The sequence below is a fragment of the Rousettus aegyptiacus genome, unplaced genomic scaffold, assembly GCF_014176215.1.
Source record: "Rousettus aegyptiacus isolate mRouAeg1 unplaced genomic scaffold, mRouAeg1.p scaffold_m13_p_6, whole genome shotgun sequence".
Lineage (NCBI taxonomy): Eukaryota > Metazoa > Chordata > Mammalia > Chiroptera > Pteropodidae > Rousettus > Rousettus aegyptiacus.
In genome coordinates, this window is record NW_023416309.1 from 24,864,777 (window position 1) to 24,880,561 (window position 15,785).

The window sequence follows — 15,785 nt, forward strand, 5'->3', positions numbered from 1 at the left end:
AACAACTGAATGATAATATATGGTGACTAAGAGTGGTTTTGCTAAGGAAGGAAAGACTTAAATACTTCTAGACCATTTAATTTCACCAAGAAAAAAATAAAGGGAATGAAATCTATTTTTTTCACCACTTAAAGTGCCAAAAGAAATTTACTTCCAAAGAAACTCCAAAAGAACTACTTTGGGACAAGCCACAACTACTAAACATACAAAATGAGAGAGTAACTTTCAGGATATTTAATAATTCAAGAATCACATTAAAGAGCCATAGAGTAACAAAGTGTTCTCCTTAACTATTAAGAAAAACAGAAAATCTTTTAAACAGTACTAACTCTTCTGCATGTTGGCCGACTACAAGCTTCCCACAAAAAAGTATAATATTGACTAAAACAATATTAATGTCAATGGCCATGGAGAAGGAGGAAATTGTAATGTGTACTATAAAAGTCCACGACAAAATCTCTTCAGAAAATAAGGGCAGTACGTGTTTTCCACCTGAGATACTAATAGCAATGACCTTATTATTTTTTGAATAATGTTGGCAAATGACTAGCAAAAAGAAACATACCCTGAATAAGAATACTATTTTATACAGTATAATATACAAAGAACATGTATATAACATATATACTGCATAAAATATTGTGCACATACACGGGAACGGTGTGTTTTCCTGTTTTAAAACACACTGTGGTATTGCTGCTATATACATATTTTAATGACAGGTTTTGGGAAAATGTCTTATGTCTTATCTAAAGACCATTGCTCCTTTAAAGATATGAATTAATTTTAGCCACTCATTGAGGAGTTAAACTACTCGACGCAGACCTACCAAATTTTGTTAAAGTGTGAATGCACAAACCTTTGAAAAAAGAATGATTATGCATTTAATCAAGTAATTGAAGGCCTTTTAGGTGTTTTAGTCAGATTCTTGATTACAAGGCCTCACAGTGTTTCACAACCACATCAGGAGGAAAGAAGAAGACTGCAAGGACACCTATAGATCAAAATGTGAGAAGCACCCCAAACTGTGCCAGCTCCAGCTAGGAGTATCTCTCACTTCCTGCACATCTGCTCTCTTTGTGTTTTGTTCCATGTTGCCTTCCGCAGATGGATTTCCTCTGCTTATTCTCAGCTTCTTCTCCCTAATAACTCCAGCGTTCCCATGGCCAACACTATCACTCTTGGCTTCTCTCTTACCCCATCCTACATGATGACCTTTCCCATTCCATTCCCACTACCACACTGGGTCTTCATTTCCCAATTTCTTAAATAAGAGACAAATTTCATTCGGTGAGTTCTGAGAACCAGTCACTATGGAACGTTCATCACTGAGTCTGGTGCCTACATCTAGGCCCATTGGCTGTGTCCAGAAGGGCTGGGAAGCAGAGCTGGGTAGTGTGAAACATGGCTAGCTCCCTCATTTTTCATGGTAGGGTGTTTGGGAAGGCAAGTATATAACCACCTAAACTACAAAGTACACAAATTTAAAAGTACTATTCAGAGACAAAAGCAAGGTAAGAGTTGAATGAGCCAAAGGGCAAATTCTAAAGCAATCTATTTTGTCTAAATAAAGTGAAACATATTAAAAACATCAAGCAAAAGGCTGTTCTTCAAAAACCAGAAACAGTCTCAAAACTGAAGAAAAAACTGATTCATGGGATAACAAATCATAATTTCAAGCCTTGTAGGTAGGATAAAATAAGAAAATATCAAGTACAAACTTTAGAAGTATCAACCTTAATGTGATCTTGAAATCCTGACTACTTACAATATAAAAGACTACAAAATTCATGCCATTTTCGGCTGTATTAATTTGTCTCCGGCCTTTTGGTTGTCCCTCTAATGCACCACAATGACCCTGATTCAGAACCTTTCTTAACAAAACTTGCAGCTTTAGACAAAATTTGTCTCATAGAAAAGCCTAGCCCACTCAAGAGGGCAGAATAATTACTGATGTAAAGAAAATAATTTATGTTTTATTAATAACAAAGTCAGAAAAACACTCTTCAAAGTCCTAGCTGCCACCAACTAGCTTGAAAAAAAGAAATCATTTTAAGACTATTCTAGAAGTAAAAGACATCACCACCACATTTAGCTTTAAAATGTACTGATTCTCTGTGAACCCATTTTAAATCAGTAAAGCTTAAATCTCTTTATTAAATTTCATATCATTCACTTGAGTTACACTAAAAGGCACCGCACAGACCCCATCATATTCTGGACTATCATTGTGCGGCTGAGTCCTGATCCCTAGGTGATCTTATAGAGTCCACAATGAAGAAAGAAATCATACAGGAGTTTTGACAACTAAGTCACAGAACCAGGTGAAATCCTTGAGAAGGGTACTTTCCACAGCATCTTATTCTGGGAAGCATACTGTCACATAGACTACAAGCCAAATATTAGGTCAAGAGCTTAGAGTGAAAAAAAACATGTGAGCTATATCTAAGTGGGCCTTGACCTGCCTGTCAGAAATCAAGTATCCTTATTTTATGTGTACCTAGCAATTACAGTGGAGTCAATCTTTCCTCTTCAGTTGAAGAATGGCAAGAAATGTCAGTTCTTTGCCTAGGACCAATTCACAGTGCCTGAAAATCTCATAATCTTTGGCTACTTCTGAATTGTATCTATATTGTGGATTTTACGGCCTCAGTATAATAGCATTGGTCAGGCTATATCCAAAACATGATACCCAGGTATATGTCACATTTAAAATGGGGCATTGATCTTGCTTCTGAAAATGAACAGAATAATGAGGGATCTGAAAATTAACTCATATGATAAATAAGAAACTAAGTATCTTTAGTCTGAAGAGATAAAGGCATAGAAATATAAAAACCATCTTCAAATTTTTCTATAACTCTAATGGCTAAACGAGGGCAAATGAATGAAAGAAAAGGGAAAACTTTCTAAAAATTAGCACTGATTAAAAATGATTTACCTTATATATATGAGAACTGTTTTGTCTTTATTCCTGCTGTAGGTGACAGAGAAGGAAATTTAGTACTTGATGGGAAGTAGAATTAGATGATCTCTTAAAACTTCTTTCAACAAAATATTTTGTTCTATAAATTGGCAACAATTTATGAATCTACAAGCAACCACAGCCTATTTTAGCCTTTATGATCTGCTCTTCTCCGTGAGGTGGTTTTAAAAGTAATAGAGGTTCATTATAGGAAAATATAGAGAAAAAAATAAAAATCGACCATAATCTCATCACTGAGACAGTCACTTAATATTTTGGTGTAATTCCTACCCCAGTCATTTTTCTAGGCATAAATACATATAACATAATTTGAATCAAGCTGTTCATATGCCTTTTGCCCTCATTTTTTACATTTACATGATAATTAATTTCCCAAATCATTAAATATTTATAAAAGAGCATGATTTGATTTTCAATCCTTACATAGTAATCCAAATTTTGGATATATCATATTCCAAACATTAGAGCAAGCACTTAAGTTATTTTTATTTAATTTAAATTATTACAAATATTACCGCAAAGACTGTCCTTATACATTGATCTTCAGACACTTCTCTGATAATGTTCTATGTATATAAAAGACTGAATTTGTCTTATGCGTCCTTAGATGTAAAAACAATTTGAATCACATGACGATCAAATGCCATAATTAAATATAAACACATACACATTGAATCACACAAGAATCAAATGCCATAATTAAATATATACACATACACAGACTACCAAAGCAAATGCAAAACTTCTGTGAGACCTAATCATCAGACTTTATCCTTTCTCAAAAATAGTTCCTCTATCTTAAAAATGTTTCTAATCCACACAGAAATGTTTAAATTTTCATATTATCAGTTTATTAGTGTAATTTTGGTTTATCTGTATAATGTGAAAACTGTTCTGAAATCTTAGTATCAATCATAAGGAAGTTTTTATCTCAATATTGTTCAATTAAGACAAATTCTGACAAATATAGGAATTAAGTAATTTAATCCATTCAGGAAGAGTATGTTACAAAATATTACAATTTCACTGGACCTTTCCATGATTATCTATCCCAGGTACACCCCACATTAATATTTAATTCAAAATCCTGCTTTGTGACCTTTCTTAAAAGACCTCTCTTTCCACATGATCCAATGCCTTGAGTTTGGTTTCAAGAATAATATTTTAACCATTAACAACTAAATTTTCACTAGATATTGATTTAACATTATTCACTTTAAAAAATTATAGTAGCGATTAGGGTATTCACTACCATCAAACACACTCTTTAAAGGAATATCAATGGTATCTCCTACTTCCACGGTTGCAGAAAGAGAAATAAAACAGCAAATGTGGTGTTCACAAAGCAGTGTGTGAAATGACTGCCAAAGCAAGAGCCAAGTATATAACTTTATGATGAAACTCTATGGGTGACTCTTAGACATACTTGAGAATATGGTCTGACACCCAGGCTTCTCATATTTAAATGAACACAAAGACAGAACTTAGAAGACTAAAAAACAGATAGATGATGACTAGTCACTTAGTCATCTTCTTAATCTTTTCTACTAACCCTTATTTGCAAGATTCTTGATAAATGACAAAGAATAAATTATAAGATCTAAAATCTTGATAAATGGCAAAGAACAAATTATAAGATCTAAAAGTAGGATTGATTCTTACCTTTAACAACCTTCCGGAAGACAGCCAGACAACCTGTTTTTTGGTTATTCCTTTCTTCTAAGTGTTATACATGTTCGGTTATCCCAATTTTGTCAGTAGTATAAGAGAACCATAATCACAGATTCTCTTGCTGAAACTTATTCTCAGAGACATAAGGGAATAAGAACTCAGTCCCTGGATTTTAGTTTTAAGGCCCAACTGCCCATTCGTCATAACATCCATTGGTGATAACATCTGCTTAAGTTTGAAACCAACACTATAATTCTGCACAGCCTTCTCAACGCATCTTCAGAACATGACACCAAATGCTCTTCACTATATATATGCCCATTTATAAGTTGAATTGTGAACCATGTAATGCATTATCTATTGAAACAACTACTAAGATTAAAACTTTAAAATATCCTAATTTCATTTAAATTGAACTTAACATGTTTACTCATTAAGATTCAATGTTAGAGAAAGCATATCACAAGATATAGTTAAACTGAATTAATTTTTAATTAACTAAATCAAAACGTATATGATCTATTCAACATATACAAAATAATGGCTACTGAAGAAGGCAAAAGCAATTGTGTTTAAAGATTTCTGCCTCCCCACCTCCACCAATATAAAGATTCGAGTAGTCCCATCTATGATCACCCAATGCACTCATTTTGAGGTAGAGGGAGCCAACTATTCCCCCCAGCCATTTTCCCCAGAAGACAGCACTTGCCACTTTTCAGTCTCAAAACAAAAAAAGTAATCTGTTTGCCGAAGAAGGGAGTTTGAGAGTAATAAAACTGTACCACATACTTCGCCAAACTATCTTCTTTATATCAGTCTTACTGTTAGCCCTTGTGAAAGCCATAGTTTATGGGTCAGTTTTCCAAAATGACATATTTTAAAAGTATAAAATATCCTTACATTCAAAATATGTGCTGTGTACTTTGCAGAGAAAACATGTTTATAACCCAATGCAAGAAAACTTGACTTGCATCAATTATGATGCTGACTGGATTTTGTCTTCTTCAGCCATTGGGATTCAAGACTCCTAAAGTATTTTTGCTTTGATGAGTCACATCTGTAATGCAATCACTATACCCATCCCCACCTCATACACTGCAACACATTTTTCCCTCCAAGATCAGGCCATAGTCATTTCACAAGAGAAAGAAAAAAAAGAAAACTGATTAAAAGGAAACAGGACAGACAGTGAGTAAGCCATGAACAACTGCCCAAAAAACTGTAAAAATCTAAGCAGATTATTTCCATGTGTTTCAATTAAAGTTGCCATGAGGAGTGGACAAAGAACTAGAGAGAATATTGATAAAGTTGTATCTATTCCCTCCTTTTATCACTGTACTTAGAGCAAAAGAACAAAAAATACAATTATTGGGGAACTTGCAAAATTTTAACACAGAAAAACATCTGAGATATAGCCAATATAAACAGTCTAATTTGCAATCCCATTAGCCAATAAGAGAATATACAAAAACATTTTACATGCATTTTTAATGAGCATAGAAAAAAGAAATAAAGGTGTATAAACAGTAGTTGCCTTTTAGAGGTAGGATAACAAATTAGACTTTTTCACTTTCCTGCATGTCAATTATATATTTGTTCTAGACAATTTAGAAATGATTTGTAATAAGAAAAAAAAAGATCTGGTATAAATGATTAGGCAATTAAAATCTACAAATCAAATTAAGTATCAAAACGTAATACATAGCATTTAGTGTTAGCAAATTTTTCTGGTCATAGTAAATTTTTCTACAGAATCATTTCCTCCATTAAAAGCTATTACAGGTTGAACTGTGTCCCCCTAAAAACCATATTTTGAAGTCCTAACCCCAGTGAATGTGACCTTATTTGGAAGCGGGGTCATTGCAGACAGGATGCCGCCACCCACCAAGTGGGAATACTCTCCTTAGAATGTTGCTCAAATGTAAGATAAATAACTCTATTCTTCAAGCCATTATATTGTTGGGTTTCTCTGTTATTACAGGTTAGCCTTTGCCCCTAATACAGTGTCGGGGGAAATAAAATGTTTTGAACACATGCAGCAAAGCAGCACACAGAAAACCAGGTAGCTTGCTGAAAGCAGCAGTGACTGTGCCTCTGTGGGAGATGTTTACATGCACCTGTAGTAAACTGAGCATCGATGATCACAGCTTCAAATCTGAGACAATATATGTGATGATCTTAGTAGTGGTTACACCACAATCTAAACTCTTTGTGGAAATCTACCAATTCTTATTCTCAAAGATATTTTTTTAATTTAATTTCCTTTCATTTTTTCAATTTCAAAAATTTTCAATGAGAATAACTGCTTTAATTAAGTTTTTCACATTGCTATGATTTTACATATATTTTAACAGTACAAAAAAAAAAGTAACACATAAAAGTCTCATACGCCTCTAATCCTCTTCTCAGGGAGGGCCGGTAAGGAGATAGGAAGATATCCTTCCAGACATGTTTTTTTTGTTTTGTTTTGTTTTATTAAATAAGGGTAGTCAAATTTTAAACTCAAGAATAGTTTTAATTTTGTGATACAAACCTAGTGTCAAAACCAAAACACATTCTAATAAGCATACAGAGCCTTTCTATATTTGCATTGCTCTCGGAGAAGAAATGTTAGTCGAAGGTGCTAATGACCAGCAATATGGACTATTTCTTCTTAAATGTTTCCCAAATGTCATTATATGAAATTGGAATACATGTGACTAGAGAGGAAAGTTCCTGGAGGACAATTCAATACTTCTCCATTACTTCATTCTACTGTAGATGAACCATAATGTCTATGTTTGTCTGGTCAAAACACTGAAAATTACTCTTCTAGAATTTGGGATGTGTGCCTTTTATTAAGTTACAGGTTTTTTCCAGGGTAAGTGTCCAAATCCTATATAGGCACTTGTCTATCAGGAAGACACTGTCTAAGGAACTAAAAAAGAAAATAAGGAGATAAAAACTACTTTCATTTAGTTATGCAGGGTCCTCATTAACCTGTAACCAAGAACAGAATCTACAATTCCAACTCCTATTTTGTGGGGCACACACATGTTCCTGGATTCAAACATGTGTTTCCATTTAAACTGCTGGAATGTATATATGGCTCCACAAAGGGTGATAAATATTAGCAAATCTTATAAGAATGAAGGTCCTTTATGACTACATACACTGTTTTGATTCAACTTTTAAAATGTCTGAGTCATACAAAGCTGAACGGTCTGTTTTTTACATCTATCTGCAAGTTAAGGAACAACGAAAAAAAAAAAATCCTTCCACAGCTAGCATCTACTTGTCCCATCACAGCCAACCCGAGGCAAATCTGAGATTTCTGCTCTTCGTTTTCTCTTTTCTTCTTCCCCTTGCGGCAAGCCTGCCCCAGCAAAAGGCAGGGCATTCCGAAATGCCCAGGTATTAAAGACAGGTTGGATATTAACCAACGTCAGATAATGCCAAGCCAAGGCCTTCAGGCATAGTACATAAACTTCAACAGCATGAGCCTAAAGCAGGAATGGAAAACTTTGGTCTGGCACACTGGGCTTGGCCAGTAGAGAATTTTTAAATTTTTTAAATTTAAATCCTTTAGGAATGTGTCCCCCATTCAAAGAAGATACTTCATCATATAGAATCCTGTATCTCATCTTGCACTATGAACCCCTCACGTTATGCGCCAGCCAAACGTTGGAAGTGTGAATGTCACATAAATTCTTCCACCTCTGAGCCTTCTTATATTGTGTCTTTGCCTAGAATGCCTTCCAACCCACCCAAGCCTACCTCTTCACATGGCTAACTTCCACTCTTCTGAAGACCTCGAGAAGTCCCTTCTAATCTCCTAAAGCCCCAGTCAAGTGCTTAATCCTCTATGGCCCCAGACTCTCCTGCTATTTCTGTGACTACATCACCAGACACCAGACTAATTCCTGCAGGGCAGGGATGATGCCTTAATCATTTTGGTCTCTCCAGTGTGCAGAACACAACAGGTGGTAAATAAATATTTTCAGAATGAAGAAATGGCAATGTAAGTATCAGTTCTAAAAATATTTGCTTTTAATAAGCTTGGCAGAGAATGCAGATAAATGATGAAGCTGACCAAAAAAAAAAAAAAAAAAAAAAAAAAGTAGATCATACACAAGGCAAAAGAATAAAGAAGCTTGCAAAGGCCACATCTGGCTACACAGAGGTGTTTTCCAAAGGCTTGATGATCCTCTATAGCCATATTTAACCTCATTCATAGTTGCTACTATATTTTCATTCTTATCACTCCCCTAAGACATCTGTATATTTGTTCCCATGCATATACTTTCTAGATCCTGACAAAGACGCAAATACAATAAATCCAAATAAACCAAAGAAAGAACATGAACTTAAATCCACTTCTTTGAAAGGTTGGCATCTGCCCCTACATGAAATATTTTTTAAAATAGAGCTGACTAGAATAAACTGACTGTTGTTCATAGTTTCTCATATTCATTCTTCAGACAGCTCCACTCCTGTTTCCCTTTGCTATGTACGACTGGCCAGACCGGCTTCACTGAAGGTCAGAACTTTCAGAGGAAAGCCAGGAACAGAATGGACACAGCTGCCAACTTCTGGCAAGAAAGTCTAAAGGTACATCCATTGTCAATTATATTATCCCACCCACGGTCAGACTTACGAGAAATGAGAAAAGTTGTGAGGGACTCCTCTCTACTTCCCAGGTCAGGTATGTGTTTGGGGAAGAAGGAAATGGTGGGCAGTAGTAAAAGATAATAAAGACAGCATATCGTGCGGCCTTCCTTGCTTCCACACCTCCAAGCAAAAACTTCACTAGATTTGCCCAGAAGAAATCTCCTTAGAATGGTTACGTGCCAAACAGTATACCACCCTTTCCTTGTCCCGAGCATCTCCGGCTATCACATCAAAAATCTATTCCCTTTCACATGGAAGAGTAGCTTTCTACCGAGACATGTGTATTTCTCCTTAATTATCACCAAGGCAGGAATACAAAGCAGCTTACCTTTTGAAAAAAGTCTTCCCCACTTTTGCCTTTTCCTTCAGCAGCAGCTGTAAATAAAAATGTATATGTTTAAAATAGTTTCTTTGCTCAACCTATGTATTCAAAAGCTCTTGCATAGCAGGTATGAGAATAGACAGATAAACAAGATGCCATTCTTGTTCTCCCATAACTCAGTGCCTGTTAACAGGCCTCATCTATGATGCAAATGTGATAAAAAAAAAAAAATGAAACACTACTAATCCATTCAATTACACTTCTTTAATTTCACACATTTTTCTGTCTGAAAGTCTCACAATCTCTATTTCACACATGAACAAAAGTAATCTTGTCCTTTCATAGTTAAAAAAATGTATGAACAAATATAACTACCAATATAATCAGCTGTAGTGCTCTAACACTTCCTATCTGTAATCAATCCCAGGCATGACATTGCCTTTTCAATTGGGGGCTCATGGAACATGGCCTGCTGAGTTTTTTGTTCGAGGTTTCGCAATGACTATATAATCTACTTGGATTTCTGTTGGCTTCTTACACTACTTTAATTCATTCCTTTATTGGTTTACACAAAAAGAGAGAAAAAACAACACGAGAATTAAATAGTAATGACAAAGTGACAGACAACAATAAAACTTCATATGAGCTTACTCAAAAGGTCATTGTATTTGAACAATCATTTTTATATCTAAATAGTAGCCTATAAAAACAGAACAAACCCAGTTCTCAATGTTCAAAAGTTTTATGACTATGTGAACATTTTCTTTTTATCTGTGGAGGGAGGCGGGAAATTGGACTAAAGGAAGAGAGGGGACAAAGAGCCGATAAAATCCTGCTTACAGTCGCCTCAAATGGTACCTTTCAGAGGGCAACCACCAAACAGGTCTTGGATTCGAATGCAGAGTGGAACAGTGGTTAAGCAGAGAAACCACACCCTCACTAAGACAAAAATTGGGCCTGGAGCAAGAACTCATTGTTAAAATGATTAAAGACCCAAGAAGTATGGTGGATCATTCTGTTAGGTGGAAGAGTCAAAACTCAAAGTTCTCTCTGCCCTCAAAAAAATAACAAGTATTACAAATTATCTTTTCACCAACTTTAATTTCACAGTTAGATATATGACAAGACACTTTCTGCAATTTTGTAAAAATACAAAATTTTTATCAACATATTTTCATCCAGAAAAGAGAACACAGAGTACATGTTTCTGTGATTACCAAGGACAGTTTGAGGAAATGTATGAACACAAAAAATAAAAGAAATTTAAAGAAAATAAACTATAATGTATGAGGCAGGCTAAATAACAGCCCCCCAAAGTTGTCCATGTCCTAATCCCTGGAACCCATTAACACATCACCTTACATGGCGAAAAGGACTTTGCAGATGTGTTTGAATTAAGGATCTTGAGAAGAGATTATCCTCAATTACCCAAGTGGACCCCATGCAGTCACTAGAGGTCTTTATAAAAAGGAAGCAGGAAGGTCAGAGTCCAAGAAAGTGATGTGACAATAAAAACAGAGAGAGATGGGCATGTGACAACAACCTGAGAGGTTCAGAGAGGAGCAAGATACAGAAAAGCTACACTGCCAACTTTGAAGATGCAGGAAGGGGCCATAAGCCAAGGTATGTAGGTGGCCGCTAGAAGCTGGGAAAAGCAAGAAAATGGGTTCTTTTCTAGAGCCTCTGGAGGAAGTATGGCCTGGCCAACACCTTAACAGTCCAAAGAAACCAATTTCAGACCTCCGGCCTTCAGAACTGTAACACAATAAATGAATGTTGTTAAGCCACTATACTTTCAGTAACTTGTTGCAGCAGCAAAAGAAAACTAACACATCATGCCAATATCATTTACCTTTACTTTTTTGCACGAATACCGCACCATCAACAGCATGAACTGAGTACACTGAAGTGAGCATCCAAAGCACACATTTCCACAAAAAGATTCTTTGCAGTTAACTCTACAAATTGTGATTTTCACTCTTGAACTTAGAAATATATCAATATTAAAGCTTTTTAAAAAGCATAAAGAATAAATCTGAACAAAAGAAACAAACTCATTATTTTAAATAAACTGGCAAATGTGGTTGATCCTAGCCAGAGGGGCGACCCAGGTGAGATAAAATGTCAGTGCCCAAACCTAATGACAAAAACCTAAGAACAAGTGCCTCGGACTTCAACTCGGCCACCGCATGAGCTGTCTTTATCTCGAAAGCTGAAAATACTTTAATGGGGCCCTAATCTATAACACAATCACTTGGAAATGAATCCTGTATATAAGGACACAAAGATTTTTAAAAATTCTAGTGACATCGAGGAAACTTCTTTTAAAAATTTTAGAATCAAAGATATTTTCAAAGGCCTATCGAGCAAGGCGGATAAACACCCCTTTCACGCACAAAGAACTCCTACACAACTGAGAATTCATCAGTTTGAATTTCATGACACAACTACATTTTATTACAGACACTTCCTTTAGGACACTTATTTTGTTCATGACAAACTCATTATGTCACAAGCTTGAAATGCCCCTTCATTCCAAGTCTAAACAGACTTCATAGAATGGCCTTTCAATGCCGAGATGAATAGAAAGGAGAAAAATTTCCTTAGTTAGACCCAAACTATAATTAACTACGTTCCGGAAAAACATCTAAAATTTAACCAGAAATGTACACCTTTTAGCAACCTTATGGCTTGAAGGGGAACAAGAGGCAGGGAACCAGAAATGGCATACTCACTGGCACCAAAAATCTTTGTTCTTTTTCATTTTAAGTGTTTATTGTATGAGAAACTCCAAATCCAAGCCTAATTTCCCCCTAAGTCCTGAGAAGTATCCACTTCCCAAGCCCACAAACACCCTGGTAAAAGACTCTGGTTGCATTCTTGGTCAGATCACTGTCTCGGGCACAAACCCTGGTTGGTCCCAGTCACTGGCACTTTGCAGGGAGTGTCCTTATCTAATTTCCAGGCTGCTGGGTCTCTTGTGGGACTTTTCCTGGCCGTGCCCTAAGACAGCAAGGCCCTTAAAGCCAATCGAGGGAGAGCCACGTTTTACCACAAATATTCTCTCCCCTAAGAGAGGGATCCTTCTGTGCTCAAATTTGAGATTTCAAGTCTCAAACTTACTCTAAAATTCTCAGGATCAATATATAAACTTCTCTGAAGAAGTGAGAGATGGGGAGAGGCCATTTGCAGGATATTTCTTTCTCAATGTAAACTTAGGCATTTAAGAACAAAAAGAAATTTTCATTCCACAGATATTTACGTCCTATAATGGAGAGTCAAAATAGGCAAGGCCCTGCCCTCATTTAAGAACGACTTTTGCCCATATATTCAAAGCCACCCAACTAGTGAGATAAAGCCAAAACAAAAATTCCGTTCTATTGACAACTTTCCCAAAGATCTTTTCACAGTCACAATTCTATCCAAATTAAACACAGAAATTTAATTTAGCTATTCTCATTCTGGACGGTGAACGAAACAGTTAGTCATTTTACTCTTAACCCAACACTAGAGCTGGGCTGCTACTGTTAGGCCTGACGAATCAAGGTTACTTCTAGGGAGACCATCTGAGACCTAGATTGCAAGAAAAAAATGTATGAGATATAATACCTTGACTCAATGGCTTCTTTTTCAATATATTTGGAAGAGGAAATACTGCCTGCAAAATCAGCCAACCGCCTATTTGATATCATGGTATTTCTTGACCCTTGAAGTGTGATTATATTCTGTAGTATGACAGTTCTATTGAGTCTTCACATTCTTATACACTTACACTCTCGTTTTCTTTATTCTGCAGTAACATGAATACACATAATGACTTAGCAGCCTTTTTTCTGACTGTCTTTACATTATAAGCTTTGCTTGATGTTCCAAAATTTAATTGTTTGATTGTAAAAACTCTGGATTATCCCTGCCAATGAAAGCATTGTCTTTATTTTCATGACACAGAATAAATTACTTCAATACTACTGAAATATGGCTTCATGGGTTGTGCAGGTAAAGCATCTCATATTTTAAGCTGAACAATTCATTTTTTATGTTTATTATCATTTCTCCAGTGCTTTGCCATATTTTATTTCATATTTTTGCTTCACAAGAAATATGGGATGGCAAAAGCCACAGCCAGTAAAAACAGCAAAAGTTGAAACAGGTGTAAACCATTACAGTCCCCCAAACTACAGGGCAAGTCTAGTTAATTACTGAATTAAAGTGTGTTGCGGGGGGGGGGGGGAGGAGCTCAATTTTAAATTCTTCACAGGGCATATGGAAACTTGTTTAAATATCCTTTTCATTCTGAAATGCTTTTCCATTATAACATCTTATGCTTTATGGTGCCAAATCTAAGAACACAGGGCTATGTATTTCATCTTAAAACATAGTACGGAACCTTTAAACATTCCCTTGATAAGCCATGGGTCTTTTCACCTCTATGGAATTTGGGCAAGGAAAAAAATAAGTTCAAATTATAAAAAATAACAGATAAATCTTCAACTCTTCAGGGCATTTCTCCCTATATTTTAAACACAACTGTAGCATATTTAACTAAGGCTGATGTATTTTAAGGTCACCAGAAAGATAATGTGTAATCATTACGTAGCCTGATTCTCCTGTCAAATTTTTACTATTTACTATTTTACTATTTAAAATATTCACTTATTGTATCAATTTAATCTATATGCTAAAAAGCTATGCTATTTTATTTTGCATATTTGTTTTCAGAAAAGTTCCCTGACAATTTAACCAATTCTGCTAAAAGAGAAATCAGAAGCTGCAGTTTACATATACTCTATTTTTATGTTCATGAGTCATATCTAACTCTCTGGATTGGCATGCAAAGCTCTCAGAATCAAAGAAATAGTAGACGTTGAGTGTATTTTTTAAGTTTCTTCAATTCCCAATTAAAATCATTCAAATATTATAGCCAATTGAAGCATTCTTCTGAGCTTAAACTTCAGTATTGAAAAGTGTCATCTGAATGTTATATAGCACAGCAGGTATGAGGATTCTCAGACTTCATCTTTACTAAAACTCCCTATCTGCTTCCCTGAGTCCACTGTGAACATATCAAATTCACCTGCTCTGAAAAAAAAAAAAAAATTCATGTAAGCCTGTTGAGAAAAATCAAAAAGAAACAAAAATAAATGTAATTTTTATATTAATAGTAGCTGGATATTTAAGAATGGTTTTCTCTTTCAGTTTAATTTTTTTCTAAAATATTGTTTTATTTTTTGCAGTTAAAAATGTTCCCATATTCGAAAGTACAATAAACTGCTTTTTAAGGAGACTATAAAACAGGATATACAGAATGATCTCGGTGTTATAAGTACATATTATGCATATACATATAATGTCTGTGCTAGGAAAAATTATAAACACCAAAATATTAACAATTATTGAGTGGTAAAATTAATGATAATTTATAACTTCCTCCTTTGTACTTTTCCAGAATGCCTTTACATAGCTTGAATTTCTTTTAATGTGGAAAAAAATCAAGTAAAAATCATTTGAAATCTTTCCTCCTGTTTGAGAGTGAACCAAATTTTACCCATTTCTGGTTTGCAACAGCATGATTTTCAGTCCAGTGTATAAGGTAATATGGCAAAAGTCTGAAGGTCAAATGTAGATATGAGCTACCTAAAGAGACAGGATAATTAATGTACTATTGGAGATGAACAATGGACATTCGATAAAATCAAACCAAGTATAAAATATCACAGGCCTTAACCTAGCACTTTCTAGATGGAAATAATAATTTTGTGCAACTCTCAATGGGTAAGTTTTAACTTAGGCCTTTAATAAGAAACTTCACAGGTGAAAACACTAACTAATCAATATTTGGAAAACCTCTATGATTCACATCGAACTTTAATAGCTAGCTAAAAGACAAGAGACACTCTCTAAAATGCATAAACCAAAAAGAGAAAAAGATTATGTATACATTTATAATTATAGACTATTTAAAAGAAGGCCACTTTTACCGAAAGGTTACATCAAATGAAACATAATATAAAACAGATAACACCTTATTTACCACATTCTAAAGGCTCAATGGCTAAGAGTATGAAAGAAAAGAGATGGATTATCTATGATAATTTGGGCCATAAGCATGGGCCATCAATTGAACTACATCAATAAGACATCCTATGAAACTATTTT

General features: G+C 35.1%; 1 protein-coding gene across 6 annotated transcripts in view; it reads right to left on the reverse strand.

Annotated features, from left to right (window-relative positions):
• Nucleotides 1-15,785, reverse strand: part of BICC1 (BicC family RNA binding protein 1) — a 239,534-nt gene that overhangs the window by 155,682 nt on the left and 68,067 nt on the right. For all 6 annotated transcript variants that reach the window (XM_036222623.1, XM_036222621.1, XM_036222620.1 and 3 more), the window contains exon 2: nt 9,636-9,682. In XM_036222623.1, the coding sequence (XP_036078516.1) occupies nt 9,636-9,682 (47 nt within the window). The remainder of the gene's footprint in view (nt 1-9,635; nt 9,683-15,785) is intronic.